Source organism: Hippocampus bargibanti, linkage group LG02 (assembly GCF_051943395.1).
Source record: "Hippocampus bargibanti isolate YZ-2025 linkage group LG02, ASM5194339v1, whole genome shotgun sequence".
NCBI classification, from domain to species: Eukaryota; Metazoa; Chordata; class Actinopteri; order Syngnathiformes; family Syngnathidae; genus Hippocampus; species Hippocampus bargibanti.
In genome coordinates this window covers 28,471,177-28,493,943 of record NC_142735.1, presented here as the reverse complement: position 1 = coordinate 28,493,943, position 22,767 = coordinate 28,471,177, and the positions used below count along the sequence as shown (strand labels likewise).

General features: G+C 42.9%; 3 protein-coding genes and 1 long non-coding RNA gene across 7 annotated transcripts in view; 2 read left to right on the top strand and 2 right to left on the bottom strand.

Annotated features, from left to right (window-relative positions):
• The window catches only part of LOC148902319 (uncharacterized), a 20,833-nt gene extending 13,970 nt beyond the window's left edge, over nt 1-6,863 (bottom strand). Inside the window, exon 1 of the long non-coding RNA XR_016114285.1 lies at nt 6,595-6,863. This is a non-coding gene — a long non-coding RNA (uncharacterized LOC148902319). The remainder of the gene's footprint in view (nt 1-6,594) is intronic.
• The window catches only part of LOC148902318 (uncharacterized), an 11,407-nt gene extending 744 nt beyond the window's left edge, over nt 1-10,663 (top strand). The window contains exons 2-7 of one of the 2 annotated variants that reach the window (XM_088990749.1): nt 1,078-2,749; nt 4,366-4,782; nt 6,001-6,059; nt 8,396-8,445; nt 9,542-9,838; nt 9,936-10,663. In XM_088990749.1, coding sequence (XP_088846875.1) covers nt 1,184-2,749; nt 4,366-4,782; nt 6,001-6,059; nt 8,396-8,445; nt 9,542-9,838; nt 9,936-9,952 — 2,406 coding nt within the window. In that variant the 5' untranslated portion in view covers nt 1,078-1,183 and the 3' untranslated portion in view covers nt 9,953-10,663. Of the gene's footprint in view, nt 1-1,077; nt 2,750-4,365; nt 4,783-6,000; nt 6,060-6,463; nt 6,590-8,395; nt 8,446-9,541; nt 9,839-9,935 lie in introns of those variants that run through there. The other variant, XM_088990751.1, reaches the window with a different exon arrangement.
• ecsit (ECSIT signaling integrator) lies at nt 10,433-15,892 on the bottom strand. 2 transcript variants are annotated; one of them, XM_088990755.1, is made up of 7 exons: nt 15,758-15,892; nt 13,810-13,918; nt 12,892-13,267; nt 12,599-12,822; nt 11,898-12,104; nt 11,191-11,296; nt 10,433-11,103 (listed from the first exon to the last, which is right to left on the bottom strand). In XM_088990755.1, the coding sequence occupies exons 1-7, from the start codon at nt 15,886-15,888 to the stop codon at nt 10,862-10,864; spliced, it is 1,395 nt and encodes a 464-aa protein (XP_088846881.1). In that variant the 5' UTR covers nt 15,889-15,892; the 3' UTR covers nt 10,433-10,861. The 2 variants fall into 2 exon arrangements, with proteins under 2 accessions (XP_088846881.1, XP_088846882.1); XM_088990756.1 differs by lacking the exon at nt 15,758-15,892 and adding an exon at nt 14,566-14,624.
• The window catches only part of eml3 (EMAP like 3), a 25,132-nt gene continuing 18,227 nt past the window's right edge, over nt 15,863-22,767 (top strand). For both annotated transcript variants that reach the window (XR_016114284.1, XM_088990748.1), the window contains exon 1: nt 15,863-16,004. Coding sequence is in view for 1 of the 2 variants with exons in the window: in XM_088990748.1 (XP_088846874.1) it covers nt 15,980-16,004 (25 nt within the window). In the remaining variant the exon portion in view is untranslated. The remainder of the gene's footprint in view (nt 16,005-22,767) is intronic.

The following is a 22,767-nucleotide window of genomic DNA, read 5'->3' as shown; positions in this document are numbered from 1 at the left end:
TTGAAGGAAAAGTGTCACGGTGACGACATTTTAAAGGGACAGTTGGGGATTGGTACACCTCGTTTACTCCCACCCAGCCTAAACGTTAGATAAAAACAAACGTGTAATATTGTGTACCCTTTTCAAATGAACTGCACTTAAATAGATAATTCAATTCGAAGGTATTCTTGATTACATTAAAACACTGTTTCAAACAGATTTTGCCCCTGGGAGCTACATCCGGCCCGCTCCATCAATTTTTGTGGCCTGTGAAAGCAAATTGTGCGCATTGACACGTTGGTTTTCACTCCAATACCAAAACCAAAACTATGTATATTTTTCTAAAATGCTGAGATGTTGCAAAGCATTGTTTATGACCAGACGTCAAAGCTTGGCCAAAATAAACGTGAATCAAACCTCTGATGATGGAGGACACTGATTCGCTGTTCTGACCCCTTGAAGGGAAAAGCCAAAAGGAAATGAAGAACTGAAATGTATTGCACATAAACATTTCAAAAAGATTGTACTTCCAATAATAGTTTATAATAATAATAAGAATAATAATAATCATACATTTCATTTATAAGCGCCTTTCAAAACTCTCAAGGTCACTTTACAATCGCAGAATAAAGTTTTTCTGTGGGTTGAACAGCGGCAGCCACACGCGCCAGTGTTCACTCAACCCCGAAGTAACTCAAATAGATCGAAAGCTAGTGAGCGAGCTAATGGATAGCAAATAAATAGCTAATAGCCAGTTATGAGGATGTGCGAAAAAAAAGATATTTTTGGCAATCTGGCTGGCTAGCTATTAGCTATCCAGCTGGCTAGCTATTAGTTGTCTAGCTGGCTGGCTGTTAGCTATCTATTAGCTATTTATTAGTTATCCATTAGCTAGCTGGCTAGCTATTAGATGTCTAGTTTACATACCTATTTGTTTTTTATGCACATGTTTCTTTTTAGCTTCTTGAAATTATTTTTTTCCACGTTTATTTTTACTTTTGGAAATTATTTAGTAAAAAAAAAATCCACGCACACTCTTGTTTTTTTTTTTTTTACCTTTTTTGACCTCTTGTTTTGTTTTGGCTCCCGATTCCGTAGAACACCCGACGGACGCTTTGCATAATCTGCACGTTGTGGCACAAAACCTTGCAGACGGAAGGAACGAGGGACTCCATGGGATGAGATTTTGTGGGTTTGCAGTAGCATGCCGACGGTCAAATGCGAAGGTGATGAGGCCTCCGAGTTGGATGGCGCCACCTCAACGACTGCCGGTTCGAGTCTCCCGGTTCAAGCCACTCGAGCTGTCGTGACCATGACCAACGGCGGCCGTACTCGAGTCACGCGGGTCAAAACTGAGCCCGCCTCAACAACCGAGAACGAAGAGGATCTCGTGGCTCGTCGTCGCGAGCAATGGAGGCTGAAAAAGCGAGAGCAGCGGGCCAAGATGGCCACCAGGCTCGCCAAAAGCAGAGAAAGAATCTCACCGGTGATCACCGCCTCTGCTCAATTTCTTTTTCCTCACGCCAACCAAGATGACCGAACCCAAACGCGGACTTTGCGCAAATCCGCTCTAACGGCAACAGAATCGTTGAGAAAATCTCAGCATTTTGCGCCTCCATCAAGCATCACTCGTTGCAAAACAATTTGGCAGAGATCATTGGAAGCGCAGAGGCATCAAAAAATCAAATCGCGGTCCGCCAACTTGAAAATGAAACGCATCTCACCACCGGCGGCGGACCCCGGGGACACTCCAGAGCAGATCGTCGCCAAACAGAGAGAGCACTGGCGGATTAAAAAGCGGGAGCAGCGAGCCAAGATGTCAATGGAGGCGAAGGCCCGGCTCAAGGAGAAAGACTCCCTGAAGCGGCGTGTCAGACGCTACCAGAATATTATGAATGAGATGAGGAAAGCGCGGGTGTCGGAATGCGGCCTGGAGACCATCGGGGTCTTCATCGAAGAGGACGGGACAGTCACTGCGGGCCTTCCCCCAACAAAGCGCTTCAATGGCATCGCCGAGAAAGACAGGCTTGAGCTTCCGAGAGCCCCCACCCAAATCTCAAAAACGACACCTGTCAATTTGAGTCACCTCACCCTCACTCGCACTGAAAACCGGGACAAGCCCGGCGTTCCCCAAGTCGCCTCGCGAGTCGGACGGGCCGCCTGCGTCATGAAAATGTTCGTTTCGGATAAAACGTCAACGACTGAAGACTGCATGGCGAAGAAACGCGAATACTGGAAGGTGACTAAGCGGCAACAGAGGGCGGCACGCGCCGTCCGCCTCAGGCAAGGTCCCCCACCAGCTGTCCAAAGCCGCAAAACGCCCCTTTTGGACACGAATGAGACGACTCGTGGCATCAAACGGGAGCCTGACCTAAACCCGAGCCCGGAACGAGACAAAAGTCCGGCCCCTCGTCCCCCGGCCGTGGCGCCCCCCTCCGCCGACTCCCATACCACCACTCTACTTGTGGTGGCCTCCATGAAGAAGCTTCTGGAAGAGTCCCTGAGCACGCCGAACGACGGCAAAGACCAAGAACCTAATATCGGAACCAAGGTCAAAGGTGAACCGGAGGTGAAAGAGGACCCCGACGGACCACTTGCGGCCCCACGCGCGGTCCCCCGGCGTTACCCGAGTGCGTCGGCCAGCCTGCAGAAGAAGCGGGAGTACTGGAAGCTGATGAAGAGGCAGCAGAGGGCCCGGCAGAGGGAGCGGCAGGGCGGAGGGGGGCGTGGTACTGGCGCACGGAATCTTCCTGCTCTCAGTAGCAACCAGGTGATCCCCCCCCACCACCACACCGCCCCCCTTTGACATTACCAGTGTCTGAAACTCATGACAAAAAGTTAGCGGACACCAGGGCATTACATTACATTTTAAGCGCCTTTCAAAGCTGTCAAGGACACTTTACAGTCACAGACAAGCATAGGTACTATAATAAATAAAATGCAATCACAAATAGAATGCAATAAATAAAATACAATTAAAAATAGAAACAAGAGAGAGAGCTACACAGAAAATGCAATTTTAAATAGGTGGGTTTTGAGATGGGACTCTAAGGTGGGAAGAGAATCAATGTTACGAATGTTAGGAGGAAGTGAGTTTGGGGGCAGAGCAGCTGAAGGCTCTGTCACCCATCGTGCTGAGACGGGCAGGGGGGCACACAGAGGTGGAAGGAAGAAGAGGATCTGAGGGTACGAGAGGGAATAAAAATTTGAAGAAGATCAAATAGGTATGGGGGGGGCAGGCAAGGTTATGGATAGCTTTAAATGTATAATGAAGAATTTTAAAGTTGATTCTATATTTGACCGGGAGCCAGTGGAGCTCTTGGAGGACGCGGGGGTGATGTGGTGAAAGGATGAGGTTCTGGTGATGATCCGGGCGGAAGAATTCTGGACGAGTTGAAGTTCTTCTGAGGGACACCAAAGAGAAGTGAATTGCAATAGTCAATCCGGAAGATGACAAGACTATGAACGAGGATAGCAGTGGTGCGAGGAGTGAGAGACGGGCGAAGACGATTGATATTGCGTAGGTGGAAGTACGCAGATCGGGTTAAGTTATTTATATGGGAGTGGAAAGATAGTGTGCTGTCAAGAATGACACCTAGGCTTTTCACCTGATGGGAGGTAGAAACAGTCGAATTGTCAATCGTGAGAGAGCAACTGTTAGCTTTGCTCAAGGTGCTGGCTTCTGATTGGCTGCCGTGCCGAGTATGCAAACTGCCAAACGAACCGAAATTCCAACATTTCCAAACCGAACGTAGATTTCGAAATCAGAATAATTTATTCAGATTTTGAAATCTTTGTTCAAATGTTTGCTTTATTGAATCAATTTATTTAAGAATAAATTTTGTACGTTGTACGCCCGACGTAGAAGTTGCACGCCCGCCCCGGGCGTCCGGGCAGACGTGATTTCAGACACTGACATTACACACATTAATGTGTTCGAGCTCTTTACTCGACACCTATTGTGCGTACACCTATCTCATGGGGTGTGAACAAACTCATCTGTCTGTTTGCCATCACCCCCCCCCCACCCCAAAGTTATTTCCATGATGTCCTTGATCCACTGGTAAAGAGACGCTTTGATCCTCTCCTTTTTCATCTGGGGTACGGAAAGTGCTTAGGAATGAATGACTCTCTGTGTCTTTGTGTTGTGGTGTTATTTATTTATTTATTTATTTTTTGTTCTTTTGACCTCATGACGGCGCCGCGAGAGTGGCTGCCTTTCCAGCAGCTTCTGTATTTTTTTCTACTTTCATTCCTTTCATAACTTTGCTGCTGTGAAATGTACATTTCTTCACTGCGAGACTAATAACTGCAAATCAAACCCAAAAGCATGTTCTTCTTATTTGTATTTTCTTTCCACCTCATCGATGCATTTTTGTCTCGCAGGCCGTGCACTCCACGCCGCTGCAGCTGCTCCCTAAAGCGACCTCGACTTCGGGCAGCATTCCCGCCGCGCTGCTCAAGTTGCCCGAGACCCCCGTCGTCAAACCCTCCAACCGCACGCACACGGACCCCGCGCTCCCGGCTCTGAAACCGCCGGACAACCCGCTTCCCAACATCGTCCTGCACCTTGTCGAGCCTCCCGCTCCAACCGCGTGTGCCGTTCCCTTGAAGCCATTATGGCCACCGTCCCCGCCGCCGCTTGACACCATGAGCACCCCCAAGCGGCTCTCTGGGGAGTCCGAGGAGGACTTTCTGAAGCGGAAACGCGAGTACTGGAGGATTAAAAAGAAGCAGCAGAGAGCACGGAAGTCTCGGGGTGAAAAGGGGATCCCCTGCGCGCCGCCCGCTTGGGACGTCCAGGTAGGAAAAAAACCCGGGAGCTGCTTAACCAGGGATGCATCTGAGCCGTGCCCTTGCGCCATTTGCGCATTTTGACAGCCACTAGCGCAGGGTTAGGGTTAGGCTCCACTGCGCAAGCCCTGGCGTATCTCTATTACGATTGCCGCATATGAGCCGCGCCACTTCTGTTAGAATAGCTTCTTCTTTCTTCTTTTCCTTTCGGCCTTTCCCTAATAGCTAAGGAACTAAATTTAGCTAAATAGGTTTTAACTTTGGTCGTCTGTCATCTTGCCCAAGCGATATCGAGCCATAATCATCTTGCATTTGTTTCGGTGCGTTCCAAAGTCGTGGTCGAGCACATCTCGGACTTTTCCGTAATCCGCCGGATATCCCCAAAAAGATAATTGAATATTCATTTACCCATGATGCATTGCAGTATTTACATCAAACATGGGAGGTATTTGCAATATGTAGCGTGAGAACAGGAGTAAAACTGTAAAAGACATTAAAAAGAGGCAGCAAACAAGCATATTCTGATTTTTTTAAGAAACAATCGAATACGTCTGCAGAGGGTAGTGACAATTGGTTGCGGCAAACTGCTGTTCATGATTCGAATTTTGTGCCTAATGGAAATGATTTCAGAGCTGTTGAGGCACATTGGAAATGTTAAAAGCAAAGAAATGTGTTTAAGTCGACAATACTCACAAATATTGCACTAAGTCTGTTCCTTTGTCTTTTCTGGAACAAAACAATACACTACAATATCAAACTAGTACCGGATTGATTGTGTCGTCACTAAAGAAAATTGAAAATGTTTATTTTAGGTACTTGAATTAAAATTGTTTATATATGAGAAAAATACATATTAGTCAAATAATGTTTTTTTTTATTTGCAATTTAAAAATATCATGCTCCAATGAATGTATTTTCCTTGATCTCAATCAGTTTTGTATACTCTCGTTAAATCGGGCCCATCCATTTTAGAATGTGGCCCCCATTTCAGACACAAGTTGGCCCCCTTTTTTAATTTCCCAGATGCATCCCTGTTTACCGACATGGTAAAAAAGTAGGCCATTTGAAGTTACCATGGCAACACCAGACACTAATCTCCTTATTTCAAGCCAGACATTGAGATGTACGGTGATTTCACCGTCACTGTGCCGCAGCATACGAATCGTTTATGGATGCTAGCGACGTATAGCGACAACCAGATTTTTATTTTGTTGTATTATCACACAGGAGTTTTGTCAGCAGGCGATTTCCGACCCTTTGTGTGACCCGGCAGAGCATCTTACAAGGTAAAAAAATATACAATATATAATTTTTTTAAAGGGGGAGGGGTGCTTACGGACAGAGGATGACCACCTTGGGGCACACATTGGGGGCCCATCCAATCAGTGATGGGCATTAGCAAAACCGTAATCAGTTTAGCGGATTGAAAGCTGACCCCAATATAAAATGGCTTGGATTATAAAACGACACTCCACCTTTTGTAAATTTGAAAAAAAGACTTTTTGAACACCAAATGATTTTTTTATACAGAAAATAATTACCTGGCCGAGTTTTGAACCTCTTCTCTACGGATTGTTGCTATGTTTTTCCATTTCTGCTATTGCTCCTATTATTGTTTATTTAATTCTTTTTTAATCAATATTTTTTTTTTCTTCTTCGTGCTGCAGCTATTTTTTATTCTTTGTGACAGGAGTGTTCGCTTTGGTCTGGGGAGTCAAGTTCAGCATTCGTTTCAATTATATCTGGCGCCATCTAGCGTCCAGAATGGGTATAATGTCTCGACCCCGATTCAAATACAGTGAGACCTCAACTTACAAACACCTTTTTGTCTTACAAACGTCAAATTTATGAAAATTAAACCTTATAATAAGCACTGTTTTCATAATACACACCCACCACGGCTGGCGGAGTGATCTTCGGCGGAAGCACACGACCGAACAGCACCAGAGGTTAAGTTACCAACAGTCCTTATGGAAGGTGACTCTCCTTCCATAAGCCATCAACGACCAACAAAAAGGTAAATAAAACTTTATTTTACAGCACAGTTTATTTCTTTAATTACAGTCCTCATGTAATGCGCCTCTCTTTCCAAACAGCAATTCCCTTTGACCTTCGACCTCCAACGCCAAGTGACTTTATGATACACTGCAGTGTATTTCTTTCATTACAATACAATAGCACATTTATTATACATAGAATAAGGTATGTTGTGTGTAGTCTTAAGGCTTATTTAGTTGAAAAGTATATTTTATGGAAACCCGGGAAAGGATTATTCCCATTTTAATGGTTTCCTATGGGAATTTTTTTTGGAGATACACACTTTTCGCCTTACACACTCTGTCTGGGAACCAATTAAGTTCGTAAGTTGAGGTCTCACTGTACTACTAATAATACGTGCATCAAATCTCTAAAGATGGAGGACACTGATTTGCTGTGGCGACCCCTTGAAGGGAAAAGCCGTAAGGAAAAGAATACATTTCATTTCTAAGCGCCTTTCAAAAGTCAAGGTCACTTGACAGTCACAGGATATGTTTTTCTGTGGGTGAGCAGCGGCAGCCACACGCCCAATTGTTCACCTAACCCGGAATAACTGAAATAGATAGAAAGCTAGCTAGCTAATAGATTGATAGCTAATAAATAGAGAGCAAGCTAGCTATATAGCTAATATCTTTATATATATTTATATATATATATATATATATATATATATATATATATATATATATATATATATATATATATATATATAAGATGACACCCCACTTTTTCAGTCTTATTTCAATGCAAAAAAACACCATCTTATATTCGGGCCAATACAGTATACACCCTTTTTTGCACACCAACTTCAACGAATGGCCTATTTTTGTTTTTCACACATTGGGTGCACCGCATTATAAGACGCAATGCACACTGCATCCACTAGATGGAGCAACGCTCAAGGAAATGGCAACAGAACAGAACGGTTGGATGTTTTCAATTTTTTTTTCATGAGGCATCGACATGATTCACTTAATCTCCAGCAAGTTATAACTTTTGACTTGTTAACGTTGAACTCTCTTGCCGCCGCTCCATTTCTGTTTTCAACCGCGTAACCGATCGCGGTAAGTTTGAACTCCGTATTGTCAGCATGTGTCAAGTGAGGAGCCATTTTGGGAGTCTAAATATTACCGTAATGACTATACACAGGGGGATTCCGATTTTGAAGGCGCCCTGTGAGCTTTTAAGAAAATTGAAAGCTCTCGAAACAGTAACCCAAATATAACACCTCATAATGCCTTGATGGATTTTTTTCATGATACTAGTGCAGCGTGTTCTACCGGTTGTACTTGGTAATAAAGATGACTCCGATTTAGGTGCACCTTTTAAATACGGAAATTAGAATGGATTTACTTTTAGCTGGTTGGGTTCAGTACCTCCAATAAGGTGAAAGTTGTTGAGTGTAAAAGTCCTTCACAAAGATGGCCTTGGCACTGTGTATGTCTTTTACTTTGTACTCAGTACCTCTGACCACAGCAAGTCAAAACATAGAACGGTTTAAAATCCTTATCGACTGGGCTAAAGTCATGTGAACACGTTCGAGTATTTTTTTTATATGTTTATGTATTTTTTTGTGTGTGTGCAGCAATTCGGTGGACAGCAGGGACGACTCGCACGACACGGCAGCATTACAAGGTAATGTAATGATAGATTTAAGCTATGAAAAAATATATATACAGTGGGACCTTGGATTACGAACTTAATTGGTTCCCAGACAGTGTGTAAGGCGAAATGTGTGTATCCCGAAAATTAATTTCCCATAGGCAACCATTAAAATGAGAATAATGCGTTCCCAGTTCTACTTTCTAATTTCCTAAGCCTTAAAACTACACAAAATATACCTTATTTTATGTATAATAAATGTGCTATAGTATGATGATTAAAGAAATAAACTGTACTGTACAATAAAGTCATTTTATTTACCTTTGTAATGGTCGTTAATGGCTTGATGGAATGGAGTGTCCGGGTTCCTCAGCATTAAACGCTTGATGAGGAACGTAGCCTTCTTCTTCCACCATCTTGAGGAATGATTCATTGTAGGTGCTTTTTCTGTGATAATTGTATCTCGTTCTTCATCAATTGTGATCTGTTTTGCTGGGTTGATAGCTTTTTGCATCAAGTGTACAGATAATTTGTGCGGGTTATTTGTTGAGCCTGCACAAAAGTGTGAGAATAGTGAGAAAATGGATAGAAAACAGTTAAAATATATGGGATCTTTTAACTGTTCTCACACTCTCAAACTTTTGTTTTTTTGTTTCAAGCTCTGTCATCTCCCTTTCGTGTGTGTGTGTGTGTCTTTTCTCACTGTCTCCCTGTCTCTTTAATGTTTAATCCCCCCCCCCCCCCACTGCTGGGTTCTTGACCAATCACGTGGCTTTAACTGAAGACGCCATTTTGTTTTTTGAAGAACGGCCTCACTCTCTCTCTCTGTCTGTAACCCGATGCCCCACTGCTGCGTTCTTGACCAATCACGTGGCTTTAACCGAAGACTGGGGGCGGGGAATAGAGGACAAACATGGTGGCCACTATTTTCTTGTTAGAACGGGCTCGTTTGTGAACGACACAACACTCATTGTGGCAGCTCTGTGTGTATCCCAAAAAATAGTTCATCTGCCAAGGTAAAATTTTCATAAATGTAACGTTCGTAAACCGAAAGGTTCGTAAGCCAAAGGGTTCTCACTGTATTATAATAACATTAATACATTTGAATATTCTTCAACCTTGTCAACAGATGAGCTCCTGTTTGCCCCCGCCGAGGAAGATCCCGTGTCGGAGTGCACCTGGAGGAATTTCTACCTAATGGACTACGACCCCCTCAACCAGCTGCTGGTATGCATGGCGTGCGGTGAGCAGCAGCACTCGCAGAGCCTGGAGGGGGCGCTGGCGCACATCGACGAGGCCCATCCGCACACGCACACTTTGGAACCCGCCGAGCGACGCCGCATCCTCGAAGCCTGGGACGAGCAGGTTTCCCGTCGCGAGCGCTTCTTCACTCGGCAGCTACAGCGGCGTGACGCCACTCCGGCGGGTAGGCGTGTCATGAAATTCGATTTTGTATTCCAAATGATTACGCGCAAAGTTTTTCCGTCAACTTATTCATGAGTTTCTGTTTGTTGTTTTTACAGAAACGTACAGGAACTGAACTGCGGGATGAAAGCAACCTTCTCTGGCATGACGAGAACTTTAAGAGATTAAGAACTTTATAGCTATTTTTACACATCAGAAATCGGCAACTAAGGGTATCTGGGGCCCCAAATGTGTCATTTTCTTCTTCAAAGTTGCACTGTTCTGACTTGACTTGAGTCTTCTTTTCCTTTCGGTTTTTCCCTTGACGGGGTCGCCACAGCGAATCAGTGTCCTCCATCTTTAGAGGTTTGATTCGCATGTTTGTTTTGGCCAAGCTTTTACGTCGGATGCCCTTCCTGACACAACCCTCTGTATTTATCCAGGCTTGAGACCAGCATAATAAGACACTGGCTTATGACTTGACTTGAGTCATCCGGTAAAACCTCCTTATCCAATCAAATCTCGTGGGACAATCAGCAATTGGGAGAAGGGGGGGAAATCCGGCGCAGCGAAAACATGTTTTGTCACCAGATAAGAGCACAACAATACCCGGGGGAACTTTTGAAACTGCAACTATTGTTGCGTCGCTAATTTATTGCATCATCTGGCAGGCCAGATATAGTTGGTGTTGGGCCCATTTTCGGCCCGGGAGCCAAATGTTGCCAACCCATTCTGATTACAGCACAATTGATTACAATTTGGGGTCAACCACTTCGAGAGTGGATTTGGGTCTTGTTTACAGTTTTCAAATGCATTTTTTCAGCAATTAAATATTTTCTTTTTTACATTTGCAATAATTAGATATTCTTTTGTCACATGTGAGTAAGTCCGTAGTCCAAGTATTGGCGGCGTCCACAAAACACATACGTTGGATTCATTGAGGACTCTGAACCTACGATACCAGTCCAGGATGGCGCCACCTTACCTGCGACGCCTTGTGAGGACAAACATTTTCGCAAATGGAACGTGTGGATTCATCCTATGGTCAGTTCCTGTCCCGCTTGGCCTCAGCTGTGACATCAGGTTCCTCGGGCGTCAATTCCTCCCCAGGGGATTCCTCTCTTGAGGTTTCCGCTTGCAGCTCCCTTGCGACAGCTTGTAAGCGGAACAAGGTGGGGATCCGACCCAGGATGGGGTTGCTCTCCTGGAGACCGCAGATCCACTGGTTGAGGGTAGCCTGGTCCCCCTGGCTGGTCATGCACATGGCAAAAACCGGACCTTCGTCCACTGGATTAAAAAAAAAAAAAAAAGTTAACCAACATATTTTTATTTTATATGTATATATTTTTTTACGAAGCCACATCAGCATCTTACAATCTTCGACATCAAAGGCCTCCATGTCCCCAAAGTCCCGATCAAAGTCAAGGTCGAGTTGCAAGGGGTAGTAGAAACACCGCTCGGGGTCAAAGGGCTCCTCCACCTTCATTAAAAAATATATATATCATAATTATAATAATAATTAACTCATTCACTGCCATTACCTAATTTATTCAGGAATTGAAAAGCATGATTGTGGAGCTCCATTCCCTAATTTGTTTGGGTTTGTTTTTACTTGCGGAAGGGGAAGGGTACGTTTGAAGCTTCGGTCAGAGCACTGGCAATGTTTTCCCTCCCACAAGGGGGAAGCATTTGCCTTTTGTACAGCCGCCACCATTTCAAGATCAGATAACTCCAGAACTTGTGATTTATTTATTTTTTTTCTGATGAAAGAAGAGAGTCTAAGGTTTCTTACACTGCATTGAATGTTTATGTAGTCATAAAACTCAATATTCTGTGGGTCCTGCAATTTGAGTGAAAATGACAAAAACCTTGGCACTGGATTGGACACATTTTTGCACATTGCCTGGAAGTGAATGAGTTAATGTAAGAATTTGTTTTTTTTCAACCACTGCAGAAGATGGTATTGAAAAATTCAACATCCATGCAGGTATTTTTTTTTAAATCATTCGCATTATTTTTGTGACATTTTTGGATGTCTTTTTCAGTTCTATTGCAACCAGGTCTGGCCTTGCCTTCCGTACCTTTTCTCCAGGTGGAATCGGTTCAGCTCGGAGGACGTAGTAGTGTACGCACGTCTTCCTCAGCCAGAGGGGAAAAGGTCCCTCCACGAAAACGGGCCTGCTCGCGTCATGTTTGCCGAGGAGCTCCATCTGGTCGGGGCTTTGGATGCCCACGATGTGGGGGTGCCTCATCTGGTGGCCGCTCTCTGTCACGTCTGTGTGGGGTGTCTGATAGGACACCCAGTAAGGAAAGGACTGCAAATTTCTAGTTTTGCTTCGTTTTAGGTCACAGTAATCACGGGGTAAAAATGTAAGAAATGATTTATCTTGGTTTCATTTTATCTCACCAAATCCAAGCATGTTACGACAACAGTCGACTTTTTAAAGCTACTGCATGTCTAGGACACAGGTGTCAAAGTCCAGGCCCGGGAGCCAAATCTGACCCACTGCATCATTTTATTCGGCCCATAAAAGCAAATTAAACTTGTGAAATTCCATGATGCTTGATACATTTTTCAAACCTGAAGTCAAGAATAATGACTTATTATGGTTTTCATTCAACAATTTGAATTTTTGGTGCGAACTTTAGCAAGCATCATGGAACTTGATGTGGTTGATAGGTTTAGTGGGCCTTGACTTTTGACACCTGCGGTCCAGTTTTTCTGCTGCTACTGGACCTTAAAAGATGTTCATCGCAAATGAAACGACTTTAAAAAAAGCACCTGGTAAACTGTGATTTTGGCGTCTAGGTCATTGGCGATGCGTTTCAGGCTGAAGCTAGCCAGGTCCACCGGGTCTTCGGGCAGCTGATGCGGGATGGGGAAAGGGTTGACGTTTTTGAATTTGGGGAACCAGTACATGATGCGTTGGTACTTCCTCATCGGGTGGGTCTTCTCGCCAAAAATTTGCACCAGCAGGACTTTGGTTTCCACGTTGGGCATGACACCTGGCGTGAAAGAAAAACAAATTGAGCTAGCTTGGCCTTTTGAGTCCATGATGAAACTCGGACACGCACCGTAGTTCTCCATTTGTTCCAGTAGCTGCACAGCGCACTCCTGCTGCCGGGGGTAGTGATTAAACATGCGCTGGATGAAGTTCCTGGGCACAAACACCTCCTTAGGGAAGACGTCCAACAACTGGTTGTAGACGGCCAAGTCGCGCTCCACGCCGTATTCGGGCATCTTGTTGAGCGCCGCGTAGATGAACTCCACGTGACCCCGTCGCCTTACGTCGGCCTTGGCGAACGCCTGCAGGGCCTCTGCAAAGGTGGCTTTGGTTTTGTGCTCCGCGGCGAAGGGGTCACGCGTGGCCACGCCTGTCTTGCCGCGGTCCTCGCTGATGAACTCGGCGGGAACGGGGCCACCTTTGTTTGGGCGGAAACACCTCACGACCTGTGAAGAGTCGTCATAGGATGCGGTGTTAATAAAGGGAGCAGCTATACAGTGGCATTGTCGTTGTGCTTGTGAAAAATGAGACTTGGGGAAAAAAATACTCTCAGCACAAGCAATTCTTCTTTTCCTTTGGGCTTTTCCCTTCAAGGGGTCGCCACAGCGAATCAGTGTCCTCCATCTTCAAAGGTTTGATTCGCATGTTGGTTTTGGCCAAGTTTTTACGTCGGATGCCCTTCCTGACACAACCCTCTGTATTTATCCGGACTTGGGACCGACACAAGAAGACACTGGCTTGTGTCCCCTTGTGGCTACAGAACAAGCAACTCTATGAACTTAATAAAGATGAAGATGCTCAGTCAAAGGCTCCCAAACACAAAATGGTCACCGGCACAGCAACATTCAAAAACGTAAAACTATACTCACCATTTGATGACAATGCTCTGATCTAACCGTGAAATGGTAATTGTACTCAGAAAATACATGATGTAGTTGTTTTTTTTTCGATGGCCAAAATTAAATCACTGAGCGCACTCAGGTTTTACCTGATCATGTTGCGGACCACGTATTGAAGTGGGACGACTGGATCGGGCTGCGAGGTAGCAGGACTGACCCACCAGCCGCAACAGGCACCGTGTGCACTTCATGTTGCAACTGCAGTGGGAAAGAAAGCGCACGACAGTTGACGACACAAAATACTGTCGGGTCACCATTTGCTGTGTGTTTAGCTACTTTGGGGCAATATGAATGGAATCGTTTTCACACTGATAAAAAGGAGTAATCGAACATGATCTTATAATTTGTCCAACACTTTATTACAATATTATCCGACTTTAAAGCATAATACAGATATAATTTAATGGAATCATTGTTTACATATTTTTATCCTTTTTTAAGCAGTGTGTTAATCTTTATTACACTATTTTTTAATCTGCTGCAGTATTTTCTTTAACTTTACAAGCATTTCGTAAGATCCAATTTAGCTTAAGTATAATTATTTTTTTAGAACAATTTTTGTGTGGAGTTTTGATTTCCCTCTCATTCAATACAAAGCAATTTTAATCGAGATTTAAGTAACTTAGTTCAACTGAAGTGCAGTCCAGTTCTGATCTCATACAACCTAAGGTTACAGTGACTTGTAATAATATCAAATGTGCATTTTAGAAATAAAACTCTACCACATGTTTTATTCAAACGGCACATCGTGATTGGCATGGGGGTCGATATTAAAACGCAGTTTTTTTTAATGTAGCACGTTGAAGTTGCGTGTACAGTATTTAAAAAGCTTTTTCGCCCCTCACCGAATCCTTCAGGTTACGCTCTTCATGTGTCACCGTGCATAAACACCGACTGACTTCCGTTTTCCCTCGACAAATACCGTCGGCCGTAACAAAAGGCACGTTGATTTCGTTCCGCTCTTTTTTAATTTATTTGTTTTTGTTGACGATACATGGACAACCTGAGCGAAAAGCATTCTTGTGGGCTATTTTAAAAGTTCATTTTGTTACAAGAACATACATGGGTGTTTAAATTCCACCATTTAGCACTCAATGTGTAGAAGAATAGAAGCATGAAGAACTTAAATGACTTTATTTTCAACAGTTGTATTTATCATAAATTCGGTTCAATTCGTTCGCTTCATTTAAAAAAGAAGCCATGATCTGGGTGCCATCCAACCTCAAGGCACATATCGACGAAAATCCACCACACTCGCACACGTACCGAGGGACAATTTAGAACAAGGGTATTAAATGCAGCCTTTATGATAAAAAAAACTCAAAAACGGTGAATTAATCTCTTATTTATTATACTGTAATGAGGGGGTTTATAACAAGAAAATTCTTACAATACTACTCTTCTTATGCAAATAACAATTTGAACATTTCCTAGCGATTTTAGGAAGCACCGTGAAAGTGGATATGGTGTATTTGATTTGCTTTCATGGGCCACATTAAATAATGCTAATACTCCCAGCTGGCATGGGAACGCATCGGGATCCGCCAGGACGAGTTGGAAGATGAGGCTGGAGAGAAGGAAATCTGGGCTTCCCTACTGAAGCTGCTTCCCCTGCGAACCGACCGCGGATAAGCGGCAGAAGATGGATGGATGGATGGATGGATGGATGGATGGATGGATGGATGGATGGATGGATGGATGGATGGATGGATGGATGGATGGATGGATGGATGGATGGATCGATGGAAGTGAACCCACGCAAGCACGCTGAGAACGTGCAAACCCCGCTCAGAAAGGCCGGAACTGAACTGGGTTCGAACCCTCCATCTCTTCACTCTGAGGCCTACACATTAACCAGTCGCCCAACAGGCCCCACATGAATTAAATTCCAGTGCAGTCCCTGTACGTATTTGAATATGTCGGTAAAATTCCCGGAAACTATTGTAAAACTGCAGTAGTAAAAATGTCCACACTATGGCGACAAATACGCGGCATGGCGTAGCCTACGGTGTTAAACGAGAAGCGAATTGGACTCACTCGTAACGTTGTGAATACTCGACATGGTGGATGGACTTCAGTGGCAAATCTTCTCTCGGCTTCTCTGACAACTTAACGTCACGTGTGTGAGCGTGCCTGTGTGTTTTCTGAGCGACATTCTTCCCAAGCATGGGGACGAAGCACACTTCTTTCGGGTCACCTCAGGACTGTCGACGACACGCGTCATATAACAAATATTAAATCGAATCCAAAAGTCACAGCATGGAGTCTTCGACTAATAGTCTGGGTGAGTACTTCCGTGTTTCGGCCTCGTGCAAAGTGGTGTTTAAAAAACATTGTATGAACATGCTTGTGCGTGACATAAGTGCGTGGGCGTGGAGGCCAACGCTAGCTGGTTTGGGGAGATGTGTGTGTGTATGTGTGTGTGTTTACTTGTTTGTTAAAAAATATCAACAAGGTTTCGTAGCCGTGAGACTGATTAAAAGTTGCATAGTGTATCGTGCAAAAAAGGTTGTAAAAAGTTTTAGTGTTATTTCCTTATTTGCATATTTATCACGTTTAAATGTTTCAGATGGATACAACATATTTAATACAAGGCAGCCTAGCCCGGAGAAAGCGACATACAATGCATTTTGGGTACTTTGTTTGGTCTGAAAACTTCGTGTTGATCTGTGTTGATGGCGAAATTAGAAGGAAAACACATAAATAAAGCGATGGTGAATCGTTGTGTGTTGCACCAAGACTACTATTTGATATTCGCTGACACAAATTCCCAGCTGACAAATCAGCCCATTTCCAACGGAGCTTGGGCGCAATCTTCTGCTTTTTCTGGGTGCTACATTGCTGTCATTGACGGCTCGAATTGATATGGGAGGACTCCTAGAATCAATTGCAAACATTTATGCTTTCCTCTTCAGAAGAACAAGAACAAGAAAACATCTTCTCCGAATCTGAAGCCATTGTTTTGATTCTCGAGCAAGGCACGACGTCTTGGCGTGACGTCACGAACAGAGGGGTGGGACCTTCTGAAACTGACCATTTCCGGATTCATTTTGAAGTCATTTTTATTGGTGTTTTTCATTTAACTAAAAATATCAGCCTGCCTGATTTGGGTATTTTAGATGCTATAAAACGTTTTTCTGATGTCAGTGGGAAACAAAAACAAAAAATGGTGCCGGTTGTCCTTTAAATGTAGTATGTACAAACCTCATAGCACAGTAAAAACACTACAACCCAATTTATTAACTGTCTTTCAAATGTGAAAAATATCCCTGATCAGTTAATAAATTTGTCTCAAGGAATATGCAAGATATGGCATTTACAGACTATTTCGCAGATACTTGGAGGAGGAAATGGAAATAGATTAAAATAACATATGCACTGTGATTTATCAAGATTGCGTCTGTTTTTAAGTTTCCATCGAAGGGGCAAAGAAATCAACATTTATTGAAAAATGGAATCACTTTCAACATTCAAAACATATTATTACACAACGAAATATTCAAGCTCAATAATACCTACTTGTGTTAAATTCCGCCAAATCATAGATGGTTTGTCCTGACCGCGCGCTCAACAAACTCCTCACTGACGCTCTCGCCTTCACGCGCAAACAGTACACGTGTACCGTCGCCGAGCACACAAACATAGACTACCTGCAGTTGAAATTTGCATACTCGGCTCGGCAGCCAATCAGAAGCCTGCTTCTTTCTTCCGGACTTTCGCAAGCGTTACAAAGTCGTGCAATTGCATGTCATTTTCCAAAATAGATGCACAGAACCTCAAACTAGAAGAAAGATTCAAAAGAAGCTAACAACATATGTGACGCTACAAAACGTAAATTTACATTAAACCGTGACTGTAAAGTGTACGTGAGACTTATGAAAGGGGTTTAGCGGCTCGTAGGAATCAATGCAAACGGTGCATTGTGCACCACAATGACAATCGACTACTGTAGCAAAATTTACAGTCATGCTCATTTGATGTAAATTAAGCAAGGTAGCATTTGAAGTTGGTGCATTCTTGATTTAAAAAAAACTTTATACTTTGTGACAATGTTTCTTATTGGGATTGGTCTCATTTTGCTTCAAGTTGTGAAAAATGGGGCAGGCAGCCTAGCCCAAGTAAATAAGAAGTTTTAAAACGATCAGATCCAGCGTGAGAATTTTTACACAAATGTCGCGCATGCCAACATCCTCTTGCATCATAATGCCATGGAATTATATTGAATATGCCTTCCTAACATTTTGTTAACTATTAGTACCAAGGAGCTTTGTCATAGTGAGTTGTGACACTTCATTTAGACAAAACTAGTACGCTGGCCACCATCCTGTGACTTCTTAGTGCCCAGAAACTATGTTGAAGTGAGTTGAATCCCTTCCTTTAGAGAAAAGTAGTCATTTGTCATCATTTTGGTAGCAAATGACTATGTTGAAGTGAACTGAGGACCTCAGTTCACTTTTTGGGAACCTCTTGAACCGTCTTAAAAGCCACAATCCCACCATTGATTGGTCGCGTGTGTGCGTTTGCGGTTTAAATCTGTCTTTGTTTCAGTCAGCTGCTTTCGAGACATGATGTCTGCGCTGAATTAGATCTTTTCTTTTCCAAATTCTTCCTCATTATACCGATCATCTGTTTCTCTCTGAAGGAATTTACTTCATAGAAATAATGTTGAAAATCAGCAATGGAAACAGATTATAAAACAGAATGAGAAAAGATGAATGACAGTTCCTTTTTTGTTTCTATAGATTAATGGCATATCAATAGTTAAATGCAAATCAATAAAGAAAAGACACACATTGTTGTCAGTCAAGCCACCACCATACAGTAATTAAAGAAGAATCAATAAAAAGGGGTAATTAAAGTCCTTATCTCACAACAAAATGGATGGCAAAGAATCCAAAACAACTTCTGTCATGGGACATTGGGAAATATCATTGACGTATTCGTGTTGGGTGGGAGCAAGCTGGGTCATGCCGATTCGACCGCCATTGCCAAATCCGGTACGACGGTACTTCAGTAGCTGTAGATGGATTGACATCGGACGGGGCCCAACCTTTATGTGACTTTTTGTGCGACGATTTGAGGCTTCATGACAAGGAGTAATTTGGCAGAGAAGATGAAAAAGCTTCAGGTGGTTTCTCGTCACTCCCGCTTGAAGTTCCCTGCCAGAATAAACTGAGCTGAGGTGCGCCTGGTGTGCTGAAAGCAAATCAGTCGCTTCGCCGATTGCGAATGAACAATACAAAATGCCATGGAAGGGCTAAGAGAAAAATAGCACTCATAAAATGAATTTCAGCAAGCCATTCTGTGTTTCACATTTGCTTTTTCATTTCGATATTCAGTTATCTCAAGCATATGTTTTGGTTCATTTGAAATATGCAGATCAAAACTAAATTGACATTGACAGTCAACTCTCCTCCTTTTGTTAATTGTCGCCATTTTAGATATTTTTTTAAATAGAGAAAATTGCATTTTTCGAAATTTGGGGGCTTATTTAGTCAATGATGCATATTCTAATTTGCTGTTCCTAATTGAGCCTATAGACTGCAGCACTTATCACATGCAGGTAACAGCGCTACTGCCCAATGTATTCATTCTACATGCGGGACAGACGATATTAATGACGAGAGGCTGCGGGCCGGAAGAAAATTCACCTCTGTCTGTCTGTCTGTCTGTCTGTCTGTCTGTATATCGATGAGAAGGTTTCTTCAGCCGTCATCTGTACAAAAGTGAAGGTTTCGGACGTTTCGCCTCCTATCCAAGAGGCTTCGTCAGCGAACTAAAGTCTGACTGGTCGTATCGGCCCCATTTATATATCCCTAATGTCCAGACCTGGTGGCGCCGGACACAGCTATGATAGGTCCCTACTCTCAGGTTGGGGGGGGGCGTGGGACCCCCCCCCTGTGGCCCCACTGATTGTTCCTACATTCCTGACTAACGATTGGCCTATTACACCCACTCCCCCCGGTATCACCTCATCAGCATAACGACCCTCATCAGCATTGCGAAAGTTGCCTAACCTGTTTTGCCTGAGCAGGCTATTGTATGAACGATCCAAATTGAACCTCACACCACCAGACCGGTTTAATGAAGGATTTTGTTGTTTTATAAGAATCGCCTCTTTCACCCCCCTTTCAAACCATCTATGTTCTTTCGCTAAGATTTTAACCTCATTGTCGTCAAATGAGTGGTTGCTAGCTTTTAGGTGCAAATGTACTGCCGATTGAGGCCCACTAGTATTATCCCTGCGATGTTGATAAAGTCTTTTTTTGAGAATTTGTTGAGTCTCCCCAATGTACTGCTCTTTACAATTTTCATTCTTACAATGTATGGAATAAACTACATTACTTTGTTTTTCATTTGGTAGCCTATCTTTTGGATGCACTAATTTTTGCCTTAACGTGTTTATCGGTTTGAAATAAGTAGGAATTTTATGTTGCCAAAGGACTCTTTGTAATTTTTCAGAAACTCCTGCAATGTACGGTACTGCTACTCCTCTCCTTTTAGAATCTTGAGAATTATTGGTTTCGTTCGCTATTCTTTCTTTCTGACATTTGTTGAATGACCACTGAGGGTACCCACAGTTAGTGAGTGCTCTCCTGATATGTTTTGCCTCCTTTTCTCTACCTTCAGTGCTAGTTGGTATTAGTTTAGCCCTATGCTGGAGGGTTCTGATAACTCCTAGTTTATGTTGTAAAGGGTGGTTAGAGTCAAAAAGTAAGTATTGGTCAGTGTGCGTAGCCTTCCTAAAGACTTCTGTTTTTAGCGCTCTGTCCTCTTTTATAATTACTTTACAATCCAAGAAGGCTAGTTGGTTCTCTTGAATGTCCTCACGAGTAAATTTAATGTTGAAGTCTACAGAGTTGAGATGATCTGTGAAGGATTGAATTTCTTGTTTCTTAATTATGACAAAATAATTAAGAAACAAGAAATTCAATCCTTCACAGATCATCTTTATGACAAAATAATTAAGAAACAAGAAATTCAATCCTTCACAGATCATCTCAACTCTGTAGACTTCAACATTAAATTTACTCGTGAGGACATTCAAGAGAACCAACTAGCCTTCTTGGATTGTAAAGTAATTATAAAAGAGGACAGAGCGCTAAAAACAGAAGTCTTTAGGAAGGCTACGCACACTGACCAATACTTACTTTTTGACTCTAACCACCCTTTACAACATAAACTAGGAGTTATCAGAACCCTCCAGCATAGGGCTAAACTAATACCAACTAGCACTGAAGGTAGAGAAAAGGAGGCAAAACATATCAGGAGAGCACTCACTAACTGTGGGTACCCTCAGTGGTCATTCAACAAATGTCAGAAAGAAAGAATAGCGAACGAAACCAATAATTCTCAAGATTCTAAAAGGAGAGGAGTAGCAGTACCGTACATTGCAGGAGTTTCTGAAAAATTACAAAGAGTCCTTTGGCAACATAAAATTCCTACTTATTTCAAACCGATAAACACGTTAAGGCAAAAATTAGTGCATCCAAAAGATAGGCTACCAAATGAAAAACAAAGTAATGTAGTTTATTCCATACATTGTAAGAATGAAAATTGTAAAGAGCAGTACATTGGGGAGACTCAACAAATTCTCAAAAAAAGACTTTATCAACATCGCAGGGATAATACTAGTGGGCCTCAATCGGCAGTACATTTGCACCTAAAAGCTAGCAACCACTCATTTGACGACAATGAGGTTAAAATCTTAGCGAAAGAACATAGATGGTTTGAAAGGGGGGTGAAAGAGGCGATTCTTATAAAACAACAAAATCCTTCATTAAACCGGTCTGGTGGTGTGAGGTTCAATTTGGATCGTTCATACAATAGCCTGCTCAGGCAAAACAGGTTAGGCAACTTTCGCAATGCTGATGAGGGTCGTTATGCTGATGAGGTGATACCGGGGGGAGTGGGTGTAATAGGCCAATCGTTAGTCAGGAATGTAGGAACAATCAGTGGGGCCACAGGGGGGGGGTCCCACGCCCCCCCCCAACCTGAGAGTAGGGACCTATCATAGCTGTGTCCGGCGCCACCAGGTCTGGACATTAGGGATATATAAATGGGGCCGATACGACCAGTCAGACTTTAGTTCGCTGACGAAGCCTCTTGGATAGGAGGCGAAACGTCCGAAACCTTCACTTTTGTACAGATGACGGCTGAAGAAACCTTCTCATCGATGGACCACTCCTGTACGACTGAGAGCTTACACAGACGTGTCTGTCTGTATGTATGTATGTATGTATGTATGTATGTATGTATGTATGTATGTATGTTTGTTTATTAATTTACATATGTGTTTACGTATGCATCTATTTTTATTTATTTATTTATTTATTTATTTATTTCAGGGGGGAAAAAGGCCATTTGCTCAATGTTCTGTATATGAGAGAGAGGGATAGAGAGAATCCTAGTTAGCTATCGATTAGCTAGCTAGCTTTCTATCCGAGTTACTTAGCTAGCGAATTGCTAGCTCGCTTTCTATCTGAGTTACTTCCAGGTTGAATGAAGGCCTAGCTAGCTAGCTATCTGTTAGCTATCTATTAGCTAGCTAGCTTTCTAACCAAGTTACATAGCTATCGAATTGCTAGCTAGCTTTCTAGCCGAGTTACTTCCGGGTTGAGTGACCGCTGGCGCATTTGGCTGCCGCTGCTCACTCACAGAAAAGCTTATCCTGTGACTGTAAAGTGACCTTGAGAGTTTTGAAAGGCGCTTATAAATCAAATGTATTATTATTATTATTATTATTATTATTATTATTGTGATTATTATTATTAGTAGTAGTAGTATTTGTATTTGTATTATTATTATTATTATTATTATTATTATTATTATTATTATAAAGAATAGTGAGAGAGAATAGAGAGAGAGCGTGATATATGGCGTTTGAGTGGTCGGATACAGTAGGAACAAGTGGACCATTGAGGAGAATGACACTCTCATTCTGGAGTCTTCTTTTGGGGCGACTCCACAGCAAAAACACGCTGCAGCTAAAGAAATTAGCATCCCAGTGCCAGGGCGGCTACGTTTCATCTGTATTCCGACTGAAG